Source organism: Tauraco erythrolophus, chromosome 23 (assembly GCF_009769465.1).
Source record: "Tauraco erythrolophus isolate bTauEry1 chromosome 23, bTauEry1.pri, whole genome shotgun sequence".
Classification (NCBI taxonomy): Eukaryota; Metazoa; Chordata; class Aves; order Musophagiformes; family Musophagidae; genus Tauraco; species Tauraco erythrolophus.
In genome coordinates, this window is record NC_141487.1 from 6,321,741 (window position 1) to 6,340,636 (window position 18,896).

At 47.2% G+C, this 18,896-nt stretch overlaps 1 protein-coding gene across 1 annotated transcript in view; it reads right to left on the reverse strand.

Annotated features, from left to right (window-relative positions):
• ACAP3 (ArfGAP with coiled-coil, ankyrin repeat and PH domains 3) overlaps positions 1 to 17,904 on the reverse strand; it is a 55,829-nt gene extending 37,925 nt beyond the window's left edge. The window contains exons 1-5 of the mRNA XM_086625511.1: positions 17,867 to 17,904; positions 16,595 to 16,652; positions 12,736 to 12,855; positions 12,169 to 12,222; positions 65 to 123 (exon numbers count right to left, since the gene is read on the reverse strand). Coding sequence (XP_086481637.1) covers positions 65 to 123; positions 12,169 to 12,222; positions 12,736 to 12,855; positions 16,595 to 16,652; positions 17,867 to 17,904 — 329 coding nt within the window. The remainder of the gene's footprint in view (positions 1 to 64; positions 124 to 12,168; positions 12,223 to 12,735; positions 12,856 to 16,594; positions 16,653 to 17,866) is intronic.
• Positions 17,905 to 18,896: the final 992 nt, after the last annotated feature.

The following is an 18,896-nucleotide window of genomic DNA, read 5'->3' on the forward strand; positions in this document are numbered from 1 at the left end:
ACAGAGGACAGGTGCAATGGAAGTTCAAGAAGCAGAAGACCAAACTGATAAGACGAGTACTCACTCTTTCACAAAATTGTGCAGCTGCTGCCGGACTGACCTCTGAGCCTGGTCAAACAGGATCTGAAAGAAAAGAGAGGAAAACAAATATAAAATATTTTTGCAACATGGAAACACTGAAGAGTCAGAAAATCCACAAATGCTCTCTAGGACCTTCAATGTGAGGGACTCAGCATTACTCCAGGGCTTAGTGGTGTCCACTACTTGATGGCTGCCATAACGGGTAACTTTTTCCGGTAGCCGCAGCGCTCCCTTACAAGCGCAGAATTCCTGCGCTGCAGGTTCCACAGCCTGTGCCAGGGCTCTGAGTATCCCAAAGAGACCTGTGCCACCAACATACCTCTACAAGAGGAGGGCTTGTAGGAGCAGTTGCCTTCACAGTCCCCACTTTGAACTGTCTCTCGTTTTGCCAGAGGAGGGCACTGTCAGCTCAACACTACACCACTTCGGGAAGGAACATCACAGCCAGTCACGTGCTGATGAACATGGGCGAGAAGTCCAAGCACATGCTATAAAGAGACTTAGTTCCTACGAGTCTTTTTAAGTTTTACTCTCCTGTTTGTCTCTCACAAAAAAAAAACGGTCTCAAGCTCATTACTCTACACCCTCTGCTCCTCTCATCTCCAGCCCTTCCCATCTTCCTTTAGCAGATGTTCTCTGCTAGATGCCAAGCAGTGGTGTCTGCTCACCTCCCTCCCATCCATCTCCAACGGGCACGATTACTAATAACTCCGTATTTCAGACACGCATCAGGATGACACAGCGTTTTGGCTAATTGGGACCATATGGGCAGAGGCTCCCAGACCACATAGCAACTGCAGTGGGAAGTACACGTTGTCCCAGGGTTACAGAGAAAAGCCATTGGCCACGCTGCAGCTAGCAAGACTGGCCCACAAAGAACAGACAGAGACCCTGTTTCATTCCACCACCAGGAACACAAGGCCTGGGCACTGGCCCAAAATTTAATGATATCCTGAAACATCACAGTGCTAGGGTCTAGCATCACTACAGCTGTTTGGCATGAGTAACCCTGGCTCGTTTCTCCAACTTAACACCGTGTCCTGAGCAGCCAATTTAACCTAGAGAGGTCCTAGAACACACAATGGTAACTGTGTCTGTCCTCTTGAGGATGCAGTCACCAGGAGCAGCATTTCCCAATCCAGCATTTGGCCTTTCTCTCCTGAAATGACCAAAGCCCTTCCAGGGGAGGCTGCCTGAGCCCACAGAGTGTGAGGGACTGCTCAGGACTGTTCTCAACCAGGGAGCGTGAGGCTGACACAGGACCTTGCAAAGGCACCATCTCTTGGCAAGGAGACTACATGAAGCCCTTCAGATTAAAACAAACACCTTTTTCCAGCTTGCTTTTTTCCTTACTCTTTGTGGCAAGCTTGGATTTCTAGAGGGAGTTTTTTGGGCAGCTTCCCTTGACACTCCACTCACCATCTCTCCTTTCCTTTTCTGACCACCTTCTCTGCTTCACTACACAGTTCAGGTAAGACCCAGAAGCAGTGAGCACCTCTGGATCTCCTGGCTTTTTCCCAGAGGCAGAAACAGTCATCTTATATCAGATCATCTACAATGCAAAAGAGCTGGCATTGCCTAAAGCAGCAGCTTTTGCGAGGAGGTGGTGGGTTAACCTCGTCTGGCTGCCAGGTGCCCACCAAGCCGCTCTCTCACTACCCCTCCTCAGCAAGACAAGGGGAGAAAGCAAGATGAAAGAGTTCGTGGTTTGACATAAGTACAGGGAGATCATTCACCAGTTACTATTGCAGGTAAAACAGACTTGCCTTGGGAAAGATTGATTTAATTAATTGCCAATTAAAAATAGAGGATAGTGACATACAAGAACAAAACTGGAGCATGATCCACATTCTCAGCCTGAGCAGTACTCTGTCCATCACAGTAAGATCTTGGCAGGCACTGCAGAGATCTGACAAGTGATACACACTCTGAGGTGGTCACAAGCTTTAACCTTCTCATGCCCTGTAGTAATCTACTAGCGAAAACACTCTGGTTCATTCCTGATGCTCCCTTCCAGTGCCAACAGACTCACACAGACACAAATGTCCTCCCTACCTAACATCTCCCACTAGGAGATAAGCAAGTCATGCTTTTGACACTACACAGGTATAACACCTCAAACAGAATGCAAAGCACTCTGTGTAGAAGCAGCAGCGTTGGCTGCAGAGCTTCAAACACACTCATTATGTGTATTACTGCAGCCAAGGAGAAAGCAAGAAACATGCCAGGACTAGCTGAGTATGAACAGCTTCTAAATATGAGCAGATGCAAAGCAAGGGAGAAAGAAAGAAAACTCCAAGACCACCCAGTTTTGTGTTTTTACCAATGTAAATTATTTACCGCTCTTGGCATCCATTCACTCTCTCCAACGGCACTGCAAGAGGCATTGGCCTGCAACTTTTCTCATGGAGCAGCTTCCCCAAGCAATATCAGGGCACTGACAATGCTTCTCTCCACTCATCATACCATGCAGGGATAGGCAAGCAGCAAGAAAGCCATCTGGTTCCCACCTGCACCTACACCTGGAAAGTTTCCATCATTGGTTTCCACCAGGATGACACATTTGCTTAGGATCAGGGAAAGGAAAGGACCCTACTATGTCATACCTAAGACTGCAGACAAGTACCCTAGGACATTCCAGGGAAGAATAGATTCCAAAGTGCATAAAAATCAAACCATGCAGCTAAGGAAGAGGGCTTCCTTAGCTTGATAAATGGCAAATCCAGGCCACGCAAAGCTACAATGTGGATGGGAACTAGTGTGATTGAAGAGCTTCACAGAAATGCAGGCTGTTCCTTGTTGTGTGATGACAAGCAGACACCACACCAGGCAGTGCTAGTGTGGGGCACCTACACCCACCTTACCATTCCTGCCTGGACAGATCAGCTCCTAGCTGGTGCCCTAGGGTACCACATTGAAAGAAGCAAGCAAAAATCCACTGAGCACTCAGGAGGCAGGACAAACCAAGCAAGGTCTCAGGCCAGGCAGATCACCCTGGGAGCAGGATACTGCCCTTGCCCTCTGTGGTAGTCAGAAAGGGTCTGCACACCAGTGTCTGGATGGAAAAAGGACAGATGCTTCAAACAGCGCAAGAGAAGTGTTTACAGAAGGTCTCTGCCTGTAACAGGGACCTAGGTGCAATGCTTTTCTCCTGCCACAGCGTAGACTTGTTCTCAGGCTGCCTAGGAAAAAGAATTAACTAAGGATTCAATCCAGGCCAAAAAAAAAAAAAATATCAGAGCTCATGAAACTGCTCCTTACTGAAGCTGTTTACTGAGAGGGCATTGAACTTGTGATCACATACGCAGTATTCCTATGCCTGTGGTACAGGGACATCTGTGGAATTTTAAATATATCTGTATCAGAACAGGAGAACTGTACACACGAGGATGACAGGCCATATATATCCATATCCTGCTCTGTCAATACTCCTCTCCCCTGCTCAGGTTGTTCACACACTGAGCCCCACACCACTGTGATGGTGTCCTTCCTTCCAGTCTGCACCAATTTGTACACTGAAAGTCTGGGGCAGGGATTGTCAAGTGGTTTGCGAGGGGATACCAGGTTACAAATACACCTTTCCTATCAGCAGCATCTCTGCTGAGAAGCATCCTAAGATACCAGCATTACTTTTATTGCTTCTTCATTAATTTCACCAGGCAAGATCACCAAGGGAATATTTTCAGGTGGGTCCTCCATTCAACTTTCAATGTGAAATAAATAGAGTTATGAGCTAAAGTTTCAAATATAAAATCATCCCTTGGCTTTTTCTCCTTTCCCAAACATACTTGGAACAAATCATTTGTTTTAAGATTTTCCAGACCAAATATCACCCCACCCTCTCTCTTAGCTTCCACCAAGACATAAGAAGTCCAGCCTATGACTCACACACATCTGTGCCTGAGGAGGGTCAGCAAGAAAGAAGCGAGTTAACACAGCTCTCACCCAACAGCAGCAAAAGGCTAGATCCTACATTTCACTTCCCCAGCACAGGCTTCTGGGGAAACACGAAAAATCCAAACCTGTGTTTGACAGTGGCCTTCAGACTTTCATGCCCTCAAGAAACTACAGCAAGGTCAGTGGCCCAGAATGTTTTTCCTGGAACTGCAAGCCTAAAATCAAGATACGGGACATCAGAGACCCAAAGGGATGCCACTGCTACAGCACTCCCACCTGACTCCCCGCAGAGCTTACACGAGAAGAGGAGACCCCATCAGCGCCAAAGCAAAGCAGAAGCTAAAAAGAACTGAGATTGCCTTGCTGTGGACTGCTTCTCTCAGCACTTACATGCATGAAGTTCACAAGTAGGACACCACAGCTGCACACAGGAATAGCGCTTGAGCAGATGTTAAAGGCAGGTGACAGCACTTGTGCTGGGAATTTTCCAAGGAACAGCAGAGGCCATTGAACCAGGAGCTGAGGGGGGATAACGCAGCTGGCAGGGCAGGGGCTAGAAACATCAGTCTGTAAGCGGAGACTAGACAAGCCATAGCTGGGTATGGCTGTAGCTGAGCTGGAGACCTGTGCTCCTACAGCACAGCTCAGACAGAGACTAAAGGCCCCAGGTGGAGCTTAAATGGGCCCACAGCAGAGGGTGTGGGAGGATGCTCCAGGTGAAGCTGCTCAGGGCTGTTAAGGTCTAATAGGGTTCTGAGAGCCATAGCCCAAAATGAGATCAAAGTCACTAAGCAAATCAGCCACTCTCCTGCAACAACTGGCCCCTGCTGATGAGATGGAGGGTGTGGAGCTTCCTCTGCAGCTCTGACACACGGACAAAGGCAGCTCTCCCTCCTCCACCACCCCAGCCACAGCACTCATGAGCTGGATGAGTCACATCTCTGTGCTTATCTCCCTCATGGCCAGTCTGGAGGCCTCGTTCTCACCGCTGTCCCAAGAAACAGTCTGGGGACATGTTTATGTTGCATTTAAATGAGGGTTGGTGGTCTGGTGGCCTGGGAATCAGAGCCTGATCCTTCGACCCAGTGTCAGAAACCCTGTCCCATCAGCAGCCTCCCAAACCGGGGGCTCTGCAGTGTATCTCAGAGACGGAAGCGGCTACAGCCAGGCTGGCTGGTCAGGTACAGGGCTGCCCAGATGTGATTCTGGTGGCTATCTCTGAACATCTGCTGGGGAACGAAAGGGATAACCCCTCCCCAGCCTGCAGAAGGTAATAATAATATCCATGATCTTGATGTCAGCCTTCCTGTCAGACACCCTGCTCCCCAAAGATGGCCCGTTCTGCTGCTAAGCCCCTTGTGCTGATCAAACACAGCACTGTGAGGACTGCGGTGGCTTTGGCAGTCTGTTCTGGCCCCTCCATCTCTTCCCCTTCTCTTCAACTACCTGTGCTGCTGCAGAGCTGGAAAGAGGTTTTCTGAGACCTGGGTGCTTTCTTGTTCTCTGGCATGTCTATCCAGGCTGAGGTCAGGGTGTGCCTGATAAAGCTTTGGAAAGAGCATGTAAACACTACTGCAGCTGTTCAAATAACAAAATAAAACTCAACAATGACAGCATACTGTACATTTTTCGCTGATTTCATATTCCTACAGTTTACTTCTCTTTCACTGCAGCTTCTAGCAGTTGAATATAGCAACCTAAGGGTAGAAGGGCCAGGAAGAATTCAAGAATCCTTTGTTTGGCAGGGGATGCTTAAATAAATTTTATTTCTGTCTGGCTATATGGCTTAGTACTACATCTCTTGAGCGATGGCCCACCAGATAGATGCCACCCATGAAGAGCATTCCATCTGCAATGCCTTTGTAATACAGCTCACTTGAGGATTTGAGCTCTGGAAAACAAGCCAACAACACTACTTCTATTACACATGTTGGATGTCAACACAGTCTAAGCCTAACTTCTGAACCAAGCTGAAGTTGAGTCTTTCTCGTGAAAAGCTCCAAGAGCTCCAGTTTGCACTTAGGCCAAAGGACATTTGTTCCTGCCCATTACATACTATTGAAGCTGCTTCTCTCCCCTGACTAGAAATCAGATATCTTAAGATATTCCAGAAACTGACAAAAACCTAGTCTTTCTTAAACCCAGACTGCAGCACTGAGCTCGTGTTAACTGCTAGATTAGTATCAAACTTCAAGGGCAGCAGCTTACTGAAGTCTTTTGGACTAGGATAATGTCATTGCACTAGGACACAATGGCAAAAACTGTGAAGCCATGAGATGACAGAAAGCATCTCACCTCTCAGATGGTAATTCTGCATCCACAAATGATATCCCTTACTGTGGTATCTTTACGTTCTGGACCCTTCCCAAGTGCTGTCAGAAAATGCAGGTGGTCCACCCAACCCTGTGGAGAACAGGCAGCCTGGAAGCACTCTCCACTTTACATCCTTCTTCCTTGCCCCTGAACTCCACCACTACCCTCCACCCAGGACATCTGCCATCTGCCTCACTGACTCATCACAGCTTGGGTGGCTTTTCTTCTTGTCAGCAGGAAATGCTCCCTGGCTTGCTCAGCATAGCTAAATCTCCCCCACAAGCTGCTGCTGCTCCTGCTGGAGGATTCCTGTGACGTAGCTACAGTGATTTGTGGCAGACAGGAAAGCTTAGCACTTAATGAAGCTCAACACAGCACTGTCTGGAGTAGTACTGATGAGGGCAATGTTAATGTTACGTCTTCTCAGCTGGAAAATACCTGGTGCTGCTGAAGATGCACTTAAGGGGCTCAGCCAGAGTAATCCTATCACAAGAGCACTTTCACTTGCATCCTTTCACTTTTCTTATCTTTCTAATCACACAGGGAGAGCGAATTGCACCAGAAAGAGCCTTGCTGTTGTTGTGCAGCAGATCCTGATATTTCCTCCCAAGGCATGTGCATGGCAATGGGCTGGTAGGAAAACTGCCTCCCATCCTTTGACAGAGCCAAGGATTATTGCATCTCCACATTCACCACCTCTTGCCCTTATCTAACCTGGAGCCTCTCTTTCCCTAGTTCTTTGGAAGTGGATGCTGTCAGCTCTGAACTATCTGTAAGTTGTACATCTCTTAACCTGGGCAGCTAGTCAGCACCAAGAGGTTGGCATGGAGCATAGCAAGTTGTGTCTGCCTTAAAAGTCCATGGAGAGGATTACCTGCCTTCACAAGTGTTTATTAGGCATGTGATTGGACTAGAAAGATCTGCACCCAAAAGCAGCGCAGGGAACTCTGAGCAAATCAGAAGTTTTGAGGGAACAAAATCCACTTGAAGTCTAGAGTTTAACAGTCTTTGGCAACAGGATGAAAAATACATGTGAGCTTCTGCACTTCTGTAATTTCAAACACAGTTCCCTAGCATCATCATGTAAATCCAATAGCCCATAATTATCAGCTACTGCTCTAGAACTGATGGCAAATTTATGCTTCTTTACCTGTGGGGAAACCTTGTTACACTCATGTACTTAATTACATTCATCGGATTCTGCAAAAAGGGGAAAAGGTTGTTTCCTCACATATATAATGGCAGATTTCTATGGCTTTCAACCTGTTCAGTGTTTTAGGCAGGGTGGTAAGGAGGAAGGAAGGAGGCAAGCGAACACACACACAGGTTTTGGAGCTGACAGCACAGCACACTGTCTGCAGGCAAGCGAGGAGCATTTCCAGTACAGAATAGCTTGGCGAGCCACAGTCAAAATGTATTCACTCCAGCGTGGTATGCAGTGAGGAGGAGGGCTCACAGGGAGACTTCAGCCCCTCAAGCAAAATTCCAGTTCATGCCACTCAGGCTCATGCGAAAAGAAATGGTTCATGCTGGTGAGCTGTGCAGAAAGGCTGCTGCAAGGCTCTGGCATCCCTGTCTGCTGCTGCTGCTCAGAGGTCTCACAGAGGTAGCTGGAAACGCGTTCCCTGCCATGGATCATGCACCTGGAAGCTCTCCTGCCGAGGCGATGCCATACGGCATCCTTCAGACCGTTCAGCTGCGGCCCACGCAGCACAGACTGCACCTGCCAGAGGACGGGCAGGGGAGTTTCTGCAGCAGTCTGTGCTGAGGCAGAGGCTCCTGGCAGGTAGGGGAGCGACAGAACAGAACAGTACAAGTAACAGGACAGACCATAACATTTACTGGAGGGAAGTGCTCTGGGATATTGAAGTGTTTACACAGTGAGGGGGAGACCCCTCACTCCCTCAGGATCTTAGGTACAAGGAGTTTTTCAGGAGTTTTTCAGGTTTTCATTTTCCCTTGGGGGTAGGAAGTGCAAGCTAACACTGCAAAGGTGTCCAAGTGCTTCAGTTTCACTGAGTCCAGTGGTACCTGGAGAACGAAAGACCTCTGAGACCCTGCACCTCTGCCCTGCCTGTGTTTGGTAAAGAGCCAGTTACCCTAAACACTGTACTTTTACAAGTACTGGAGGTGATAGCTGATGCTGTTAAATTTGTAGCACAACTGAAACTGCAGGACTCCTACAGTCAAGATGGAAAGGTGGGGCATTTTGCTTTAGGGAGGAGTCACAGTCATTTCTCATCAGGTATTTTCCTCTGCGCTGCTAGGGCAGTGCCATTCTCCACCTCACTAGTCAAATCAAGCACAACCAGCTAAAGACACTAGTTCCTTGACCTCTTACTCAACCCTCACTACCTGCATCTCTCGTACAAAGCCATCCCCAGTAAAACACCTGCCCAAGCAAGCCACATCAGGCAGAACATGACTGGCCAAAGCCAGGAGCCCAAACTTCTTATATATGTAATGAGGAGAGGCAGTCACCTGCAGAGTACAGTTCGGGGAAGCCTTGGCCACAGCTTCCTGAACCTTTTCCACCAGCACAAGCGAGCACTGCAGTCAAGAGTTCGCTGTGTTTGTGTGGCTGCAGGGTGAGATGGCTTTAACTAGCTAAAAACCCAGATAGTTCGGACACAGACCAGTCCCCTCTGAGCCAGCACTAGGGAGGGATGACGAGGCTGCTGGAAAAAGCTAAAACCAGAGAGAAGGCAGGAGGGGTGGCAGGACTGCCCCTCTGTGCTATGGCTAGTTTGTGCTGGCTGGAAGAGGTCATGAAACTGCTTAGAGTAAAGCAACTCCTGAGAGAAGCCAGTCTCCCAACTGGGAACTAACCCAGAAGGTTTGAGTGCGTTCTGCACTGCTGCACTTGGTTCTGCAAGGGTCAAATAGCTTTATAATTTGATTGCCTTGCTTTCTCTCACCAAGCCAAAGCAAGAAGCACAGATCTGAACAGGGAAGGGACAATGCAGAACTGCTCCCTGCACTGGGTGCTAAGCAGTCTGTTGACTGTGGCTGAAATCCTCCACAGATGCTGTTCCCCATGGAGCAGTGCTGCTCTCTCACAGTACATCTTACTCAAATTTCATTATCAGACAGGGGCCCGACACTGTTTCCAGTTCTATCAGTGTAATCTCCTGGAAGTCTGTGCGGCTGAACAGAATTTGAATCCCAGCATCTTTAATCTCAGTATTAAACCTATCCTATTTTCCCTCTGTCTGTCTACCCTTCCTTGATTTCATCCCTTTCTACAGTTTGGGCAAAAATTCTATTACCCGAGGTGTTGATTCCTCTTTCTGACAACCCTGGTATTTACTTGGCACGAATTAGCAGAGCTTCTGTTTGTTGTTTGTCTGTGTGTCCTCCCAACAGCTCCTCAGAGACAGGAAAGCACTTGAACCGCTTTTTGCAGATATGGAAGATGTGACACAAATGTGCAATAGTCCAGATCCATAAAGGTACTGAGGTTTCCAACTTTTATGTATGATTTGACACGAGTAAGGCATTAGCCCAAATGCATGTAGCTAAGAGCACAAAAAAAGGCAGAGGACAATGACTCCAGCTCTTCTGAACTCAAGTCTCTATTTCATCATCTGTTGCCTAAGATTGCTTTGATGTTTTTATCTCCTTGTGCATTAAAAGGAAGGTGGGAATGCTCTGGAGCTCAGTGTGTTCATTCTAGATTCAAGCAGGTTTTATGCTTGGATTTTGCTGAACTAGAATCAGGACATCTCCAGGCCCCGTGCTCTAGCAATAAAATTATAGAAGCAGCTTTTCTGACTGAATTTTTGGGGATGTTTTCCCTTCTTTTTAACTTATTCCAGTTGTACATACTGTCCTGGCCACGTTCTAGAGCAAGTGCTGACAACTGTTTCATAGCTGAGATCCTCAGACATGGATGAGCCAAGATACACACACACACACACGCACAGGCACACAGAAAGGAGACAGCAGAAGGCACTAAAAATAACTCAGCTAATTGAATGGCCATTGGAGAGGGCTCAAGATGCAGCAGTCATTCCAAAGCCATTTCCTGGAGAGGGACTCACGCTGCTATGCACCAAGGGAGCAGGGTGCTCTCCAAAAGCTTCGGAGAGGGAGGATTTAAGCACGTTTCCCCTTGTGCATGCAGCTGGTGGTAGGGAAATACTGCCTTTTACAAGCCCTGAGTCACACGTAGTGGGGAGCTCACCCCTGCTGAAGGGGTGGGGTGCATGGGAAGGGTTATACCCCATCAGCTGGGGAGTTGACAGCTCTGGGAAGGGTCCTTCTGCTTATTAGTTGACTGAGGCAAGAGCAATCCCAGAAGTGCCACTTCTGGCAGAGACCAGGGATCCAGGGGAAGCTGCACAGCTGGCGTAGCGGAGCTTGCAGACAGCATTCTGCATCTAGAGGTTTCTGGCTGGGACTGCTTCCTCATGGCTGGGCTGCACGCACTCCTCAGCCCAGCCTCTGTCAGTGCAGCTGTGATCTGAGCCCTGGAATGAACGGCGGGTTCATATGCTCCTTGGCAGAAAGGCTTTACATTTTCAGAGGGAATTTGAGCAGCATCAGAAAATCAAGGTTTGAATTCCTCTGCTTTGACATAAACACACCTTTTCTCTGATGCTCACACTGGCTTATTCACTCTGTCCCACCAACAGCATTGCTGTACAGCTGTTTGACTGTTCCCAAATACTAACAGCCCTAGGAGAGCTGCACGTGCAGTACCTCTTCTCCCTGTCATTTTTTACTAGGAAACAGTCTTCCTACATGCTTCATGAAATAATTAAATGGACTTGATGCAGCTTCTTCTGCAGCTGCACGTGGTGAACTCACATCCCAAAAGCAAGCATTGTGCCTAATGTACTTTGACAGGGGCATCGTGGTATAAAAGTGGGTCAGTCCAGTGCTGACACCCTGAAGCTTCCTTCACTTCAAAGCACTTGTGCTTTAAGCTCCTACTGAGCTACAGACTTAAAATTGTGGGTCTGGCACGGAGCCATCAAGCATGAAGCACCTTCTTCTTCTACAAGGTTTGCAGATGCCACGGCTGGATGTTTGGGATGGAGAAAGGGCAGATTCTAACTCCTCAGGCTCTGTTAGTGAGATACAGTAAGCTCAGCAGAACAGCCATTGTTTGGACATTTCCCTCCTTTCATCTCAGTGTAATGTTAATATGTCCTGTGTTATCCTTCAACACAGAGCTGCACACAGCTCACGGAGTCTGCTCCCAGCATCAACTGAACAATGCAGTCCTTTCAGCTTGGTCCATTCACAGCCTTGCCAGTGTCCCAATGTCACAAATTTGAATGCCCAGTTTCAGAATGTTTCCTAAATCCACGGCAACAAGGTTATACATGCAAGCTGTTAAGAGCTGTCAGAGCTCCTTAGGACCCTCTCTGTCTTCACTACAAAATCCTATGCTATCCAAGAAGAAGAACAAGGCATCCAGAGGGTGGGGCCTTTGTGAGCTCTCCTCTTCCTTTGACGAACGGTTCTCTAACCTCACCCTTCTACATATTCATTGTACATCTCTGATCTGAAATGAGCCAAAAGGCACCCATGCAACAGTATATAACCTTTCCCTAAGTGGTACCTCCTCTGCAAACCTGTGGAAATCTCATTTCCTAGTGTACATGACGCATCAGGACTGATCATTGTGAACACACAAGACTCACAGCTCACCCAATTCAAACCGTTACTAGAGGCAACAGTACCTCCTAGCCCTTTGCTGCTGTCTTGGCTACACAATGCACAGGGACTGGAACCTGAAAGACACTCCCTTCATGGGACACCACCTTTGTGCAACGTCAAGTAAGCCACGCACCGGAGACCATTAATCAATGCCTTGAGAAAGAGGTTGCCATCAGCACGCAAAAGCAAGAGGAAGCGGCATCTTACCATGTGATAGTTAATCATTTCCTGCAGACTGTCTCCAAATTTGTCGAGGCACTCCTGCAAAAAAAAAAGGTGAAGAGAACTGGCAGTGAATAGAAGCAGCTGCCCCTCATCCCCAGGGGTTCAACGGCTGAGAGAGACTCATTAAGCCACTGAAGAGCCACTCAGCCATTTGGCAAGAAGGCGTCTCAGAAATGTCTGACATTGGAGCCATAGGCTCCCCGTCCTTTCCAGTTTAGTGCTGAAATCAACATGTCAGTTGGCGCTTGTGCAGGCTGGTTACCCACGTTTCCTAAATAACTGATGCTTACTGACCTAGATTCCAAGAACCTCGCCAGCACTCTGGCTTCTTAAGAGTCCAGTTCTCCCTACAAACAATGAATCTCACTGTGACCTTTCAGCTTTGCGTTATCAGGTGGTCTCTACATTCTTCCAAAATTAAAATCTCATACTAAATGGCTACTTAAACAGTACAAGGGTCTTGGACATATGGTCTGTTCACAGCATCAGGAGGCTTAACACTCTCCAGCCCTCACTGTGTCCCATGCTTCATCCCACGGGATGACTTACCGAAATCATTTCATCCTTCTTGCACTGCTGCGACAAGTCCCGCACTCCGCTGACAAAGTGTTTGTTCGTGGTGATGTAGGCTTTGCCTGCTTCAATCATCCCACTGCATAGCTTTACGAGCTGCACAAGGAGAGAGATGTGAGCAAACAGGCAGCTGATCACATCAAACTAAACTGCCACCAGGCTGGTTTTCACCTGCACCAACATCACAGCCCAAGACCTTTGGAAGAGGATGCCATTCATGTTCCTGGTGTGGCTACACTAGCAACCCTTTCTGCACGTGGCAAAAACAGGGATGCAAATCGAACTTCTCAGGCTATGCCATGCTGTCAACATTCTATTTGTCACTTAAGAATGACAGTTCCAAACTATCCCCTGAGGGCAGATGAATCAAGGCAGCCCATTTTCTCCAGTGGGCTTCTACTGTTCATTCTAGGCATCAGGACAGCAATAAAAGGAATCTGATCACACGATTGACTGGGGAGAGGTAAGACTCCTTGGTGCTGGGTGGAAGAAATAAGCTGTCTAGAATCTCCCTGCTGGGAGCATGCTGGTCTTTGAGACTGTCAAGTCTCTGAGCCCAGCTGGCTGTTCTGTATACTCATGGAGACTTGTCTTACTCCTACCTTGGAATGAAGGGGAGCCAGCATCCAGCAGCCTGATGGTTTTGTATCATGTTTTCCTAAAATCAACTGACCAGGACCACTTAAGCCATGTCTGCTGTGTGCAGTCAGTGAAAATCTGTTCCCTCACACGCAGGTTAAATCATCAAGATTGTAGATAACTGTGAATCAATTCCCACAATTCTGCAGCCCAAGCAAACTTTGCTGGTGCACTGTGAGGGATTACAGCACATATCTCTGGATGGCCTGTGATTTAGCACAGTCCTTCCGATAGATCTGGAAAGAGCTTTGTTCAGAGAAACGTTAACAGCTTTAAGCAAGCTTCACACGCTCCGATTCTCATCATCAGCCTTGTTACACTGAAGTTACCAGTGAAGTTACCTGGAACTTGCAGCAAAATGAGGTGGCTTCCTCACTTTGGAATTAGTTTGCTGCAGCACAGGTTTACATCTCCAGACAGCCTTTATTAACTTTTGATAATTTAACAGCTGCAGGGAACACTCCCAGACTTCCTCGCGACAGCAAACTGCCTTAGCATGCCTGGAACTGGCTGTAAAGACTGGAGCATTAGCTTAGCCAGAATTCCTGGCCATTAGCCTATCTCCTTTCAGCCAAAGCTCCTCCTAAAAGGTAAAAGGTTAGTTAAACAACTTAAGATAAGTCCATAAACCAAAGGCCCAAGAGATTTACAACAGTAATGGCTGGCCACTAAGCACAATTTTTTCAATTTTTTGTTTTAGGCTTTTTAACTAAGTGAAAAACTTTAGCTGCTTATAATGAACAACACTTGGAACTGAGGTTTTCCATTCTCAAAATCCAGGAGTTTTTTACAGATATTAATCTTACTAATGAAAAATGGCTTTAGAAATCTCCCTATGAACCAGCCTCACCTACAGGCTGGGAATGAGTAGGTTTCAAGTTTGGCTTGATGCCAAAGGCCCACTGAAGCATGGTGTGCTGGTTTGGGGCTTGGTGCTTGTTCTATTTATGCAGCCACAAGGCTTTGGGTCTACAACGCATGCATTGGGTCTCTAGGCATGCATTGCAGAACAAGTTTGCTTGCCACTGTTTGCAGTTCTGTAAAAATATATCCGACTATATCTGAATGTATAAACATATATGCAGTCACATGTGGTATATCTGTGTATATATAGTATACACAGTCTTCACTTTTTCACACTCACATCCTCTCCTGTCCACGCAATTTGACAGAACAGCACTGGATGCTAGCAGACTTGTACTATCCCATCCAAGCCCAGAGAAGAAAAACAAACAGATGCAGTTCCTGTCACATCTGGAGCCCAGACACATGCTAGGGGTTTGGACAGATCCTCTGAAAAGGAAATCCAGCCTATTCTGCAACGTGGCGGTTTCTAGCATACCTCTGTGCAAACACTTGTGGCCAAGGCTATGTTTCTAGTAGCTGAAGGCCATTCAGCACAAGCACACTCCCAAGGGGAACGATGATGGCTTTGTGGATGGAGCACAGAACAGAATGAAGGAAACCTCTTTGAAACACCTCAAATCTCTGGTGTTCCCTTGTATGAATCATTTACACTGCCCTTTCCCTCCATTTTAAACAGGAGTTAAAAGGCTAATCATCTCTAAACTAAGTGCTGAGGCACACAGTAAAAGGCAGAGAAACGCAGTCAGTCCTTGCCAGCTTGCTGCTCTTAAAGATCTAGCCATGCCAGCTATTTGGGTACCACTGAACAACATTTACACCAAGCCTTAGAAAGGCTGCCCTGGGCATCCACCCAGCCAGTACACAGCAGAGAAGCTGCGCCATCCAAGGGTGATTTATTAGGAATGGAGGTGATTGAGTCTTGTCCAAAGTTACCCTCAGAGAAACTAATTTGAACTTCAGTAGCTTTTCAGATGCAAACTCCAGTCTCACTTGCTCTGGACCCAGACCTGATAAGCCTGTTGCTGACAGTGACTGAGCCAGCACTTTGCATGACCGGATCTCTGCAGCAGACAGGGGGAATGATGCATGCAAACAGAATGAAATGCCCACCCACTTGGCGTTATCAGAATATCACCCCATAGCTGCTGCCAAGGGAAGACCAAAATGGCACGAGACTTTTCATTGCAGCTCTTATCCGAAGGAGCTCAAATGAATTTACAACAAAGCACTGAACAATAAAAAGCAGAGAGCCCTGAAAAGCTCTTGTACTTCCAGGCCGCCCTCCTCGCTCCAGGATTGTTCCTGGCACACCGAATCATCTAACTACAGCGAGCACCGAGAGCAGCAGTGCTAGAACCAGAGCATGTTTCACCCCCTGCTTTGTCTTTAGAGCCTTAGCTTAGAGGAAAACAGATAACCTAAATCCCTTTGCAGCTTTCACCAGTGAGACTAGTTAGCTTGTGCAGATAACCATTTCAAGCAGCTTGATCAGTAAATAGGTTTTATAGGACACAGCTCTGCCTAGGGCTTGTGACTTCAACAAAGCCCATTTCTCCCTCAGATGCAGGAGTTTTATCCTTTGCTGACTCTGGGAAATCTCACAGAAGAAAAGCCAACAGCTCTTCGGGCTCCATTTCTGTCTGTCCTCGTTTAGAAACAACTTGGCTGATGTCTCAGACATCAGGAGGAGTGGAGGTGGAAAAGTTGCCTTCCATCATAAAGCCTCTGACTTAAATTCAGACTATCAACTGGATGTAAAGAATCACCAGCATAAATGCAAAATGGCCAAACTCATTCCTGAGAGGACATTTCCAGTGTCAGACTACAGCTGTGGTGCATAGCCTGGCTGAACATCAGACAGCAACCACCATCACCAGTCGGAATCTGGCCCCTTGTTTACCTGCAAGAGCGAGCTGACGCAGCGATGCCCGTGCCGTGTGGACACGTAATGGCTCCTACCCCACACAGCTTAATACCACAAGCAAGGTGGTGGAGTGGGGAAACAGACAGCACCGAAATAACTTGCCACAGCAGAAGCAGTGTCAGTCCCCTGAGATCCAGGACCAGAACAAGAAGGCCATCATTCAGCATTAGGAGCCCAAGTCTGGACCTCTTGTCCTAACTCCTTTGGCAGTCACACAGGAGCCTTGACAGGTACCTGTCAGTAGAGGGAGACATGGTCCTGTTGACAAGCCCGGAGTATTCTACATTAGTTTCCTGGCAGCCTGAGATGGGCTCACTTTTTAGAGGAGAATGGTGGAGCCATACTCCTAAGCAGGGAATTCATCAGCCTCTCTTCAAACCAATGCACTAAGCTGCCTTATCTTACCTTGTCAAGCTTTGCCTCTATCTCCACCACATCTGTTTCCACTTCATCAATGGTTGCCCTGCAATGACAACAGCAAAAAGAAATAATTAATTGATTGCTTATGATGACTAGGAAAGAAGCCAAGAAGTTCCAGATGAGTAAAGATCAGTTGGACTAAGTATGTGTGCTGGACTCACACTTCTCACTTTGGAGTTTCCTGCTGCTACGTAAGCTTGGGTCTGACCTATTCGGGAGAAGGATCACACCTCATCAGGAATGAATTCCACAGGGCTGGGAGAAGAGGTGGAGATTATGCTATTTTCTATCAGTGCCATGGATAGACTCAGGCGTGCTGTGGTAGGCATACACAGCAAACTCATGTAGTGGCCTTGTTGTGATTCTGCAGGCGATGTTGTTCATTGGTAGCAACAGTAAATGACACAGAAATAACCACTGTTACACCTCAGCCATCCATTCACATCAGGCACAAATCGCTTGCTTCAGTACCACCAAAACCTGCCTGAAGTGCAGCCACATGGTGAATTATGTCCTTTGAACCTTAGTAACCGTCACGCAAGGAGAAACACATCTTGGTCCTTCTGTCGTTGAACACCATAAGTCTCTTTCACACACATAGGGCTTTGCTTGCATACTGATAAATCTGCTCCATGATTACCGGATCTGTTTTCCTTCCACATCACTGGACAGATGTGACAGTAAGAGGCTATTAGAATCCAGCTGCAAAGGTCACCAGGCCTCCCTCACAAAGTGAAACACGAACATGACATCAGCCATTTGCAAGAGGCATTCCCAGACTGAGGCATGTGGTATGAAATGACTTTTTTGAGGCCAGAGTCCAACAGTAAGCACTGTAAACCTGAGAGCATTCCCTTGCAGAGCTGCTCACTGCTACATGATGTCTATACTTGGACAGTTGTTTCTTTAACCACACACCTGGAAATGTGGTTTCCACACACCTCACACCACTCTTATGCACCAAAGATATGCAATCCAAATTTCACTGCAAGGAGCTTCTTAAGTTTGTGGGCTTGTAATTTAAAAGGTCGGTTCCTGAAATATTATACTCAGGCTTTGAAAAATCCAGCACTGAACATGTGTCAGCCGAAAGAACAACAGGGGAGAGATGTGACTGAGAGCCACGTGAGATACTGCTATCTCAGCAAAACGATGGGACACCCACAAACCAAAATGAACAGCAAAAGTCCTGAAGGAACCATTAGAGTATGTAGCACCTCTGTGCCTCTGAGGCTCTTGGTGTCTTCAGCAAATTACTGAATGATGAGGATAGTGACTGTCTTCACTAAGGACATGTTTCTAAGAGAAGGAAGAATAAATTTAGGAAGCCCAAAAGCTCACAAAACTGTGGTCTAAATCTAAATTTCTGCCAAGCTGAGGAAGGGTTCAGGCCAACAGCGTGGTATTTGTAAGTACCTTACAAAGATTACACATAACCAAAGTAGCATAGCACACTCAGTAGCATTTATTCTAAGCATTCTTCAGTGGGAAATATGCATAATACCTTACACAGGTGAGTGCAGTTCCCATCTGTAAACTAAGAGACAGCTGACATTTGCTACAGTCCTGTGTAATCTGAGTGGAGCAAAGAGGAGAGAACCTGTCCTCACACAGTATTGGCCTCAAAGACTGTGGGTCTATTAACTGTCTTGTTGAATCTAAATTGGCTGCATATTCAAGAACCGTGGTGTAACAGCTGTAGCGTTCCTTCAGAAACTCCTGTCCTCCCCTTCCACTGCTCTCTTGTTCCCAGATGATATTACCAGCAGAGGAGTATCTCCTCCATCAATCTCCCTTTCCATTAAAAATTCCTTCTAGCCTGTGGCTTGACCATGCTGCTCCCAGCCAGGGAGGGCAGAAGGGGGATGCTCGCCATTTACAGGCCACTTGTGACTCCACTCCTGCCCCTTCCTTGTCTGGTTTCTTTTAACAAGTGAGTCTGAAGGAGAAAAAAGGGTAGGTCTGCTGTTTCTAAATGAGCTGCGATGTTCTTCAGCGCTGTGAACAGACAGAAGCACCAAAACCCTGCCAATGCTGTGTGAGGAAAGGATGTGTTTCTGCTCCCTTCATCCAAGAGCTCTTGATGTCATCTTAGCAAACAATACTCCCTCCATCTTAACATAAACTGAACATCAAATCCAGAGGAAACAGGCTAGGCTGTTAATCACCATTATATATTGTAGAAGACAGCCTGGAATCTGCTTTCATTCAAAAATATCGGATGGAAGAAAGCACACCTACTGCCTCCAAGTGGCTCCTCTACTTCCTGCCATGCAAGGAGAAATAC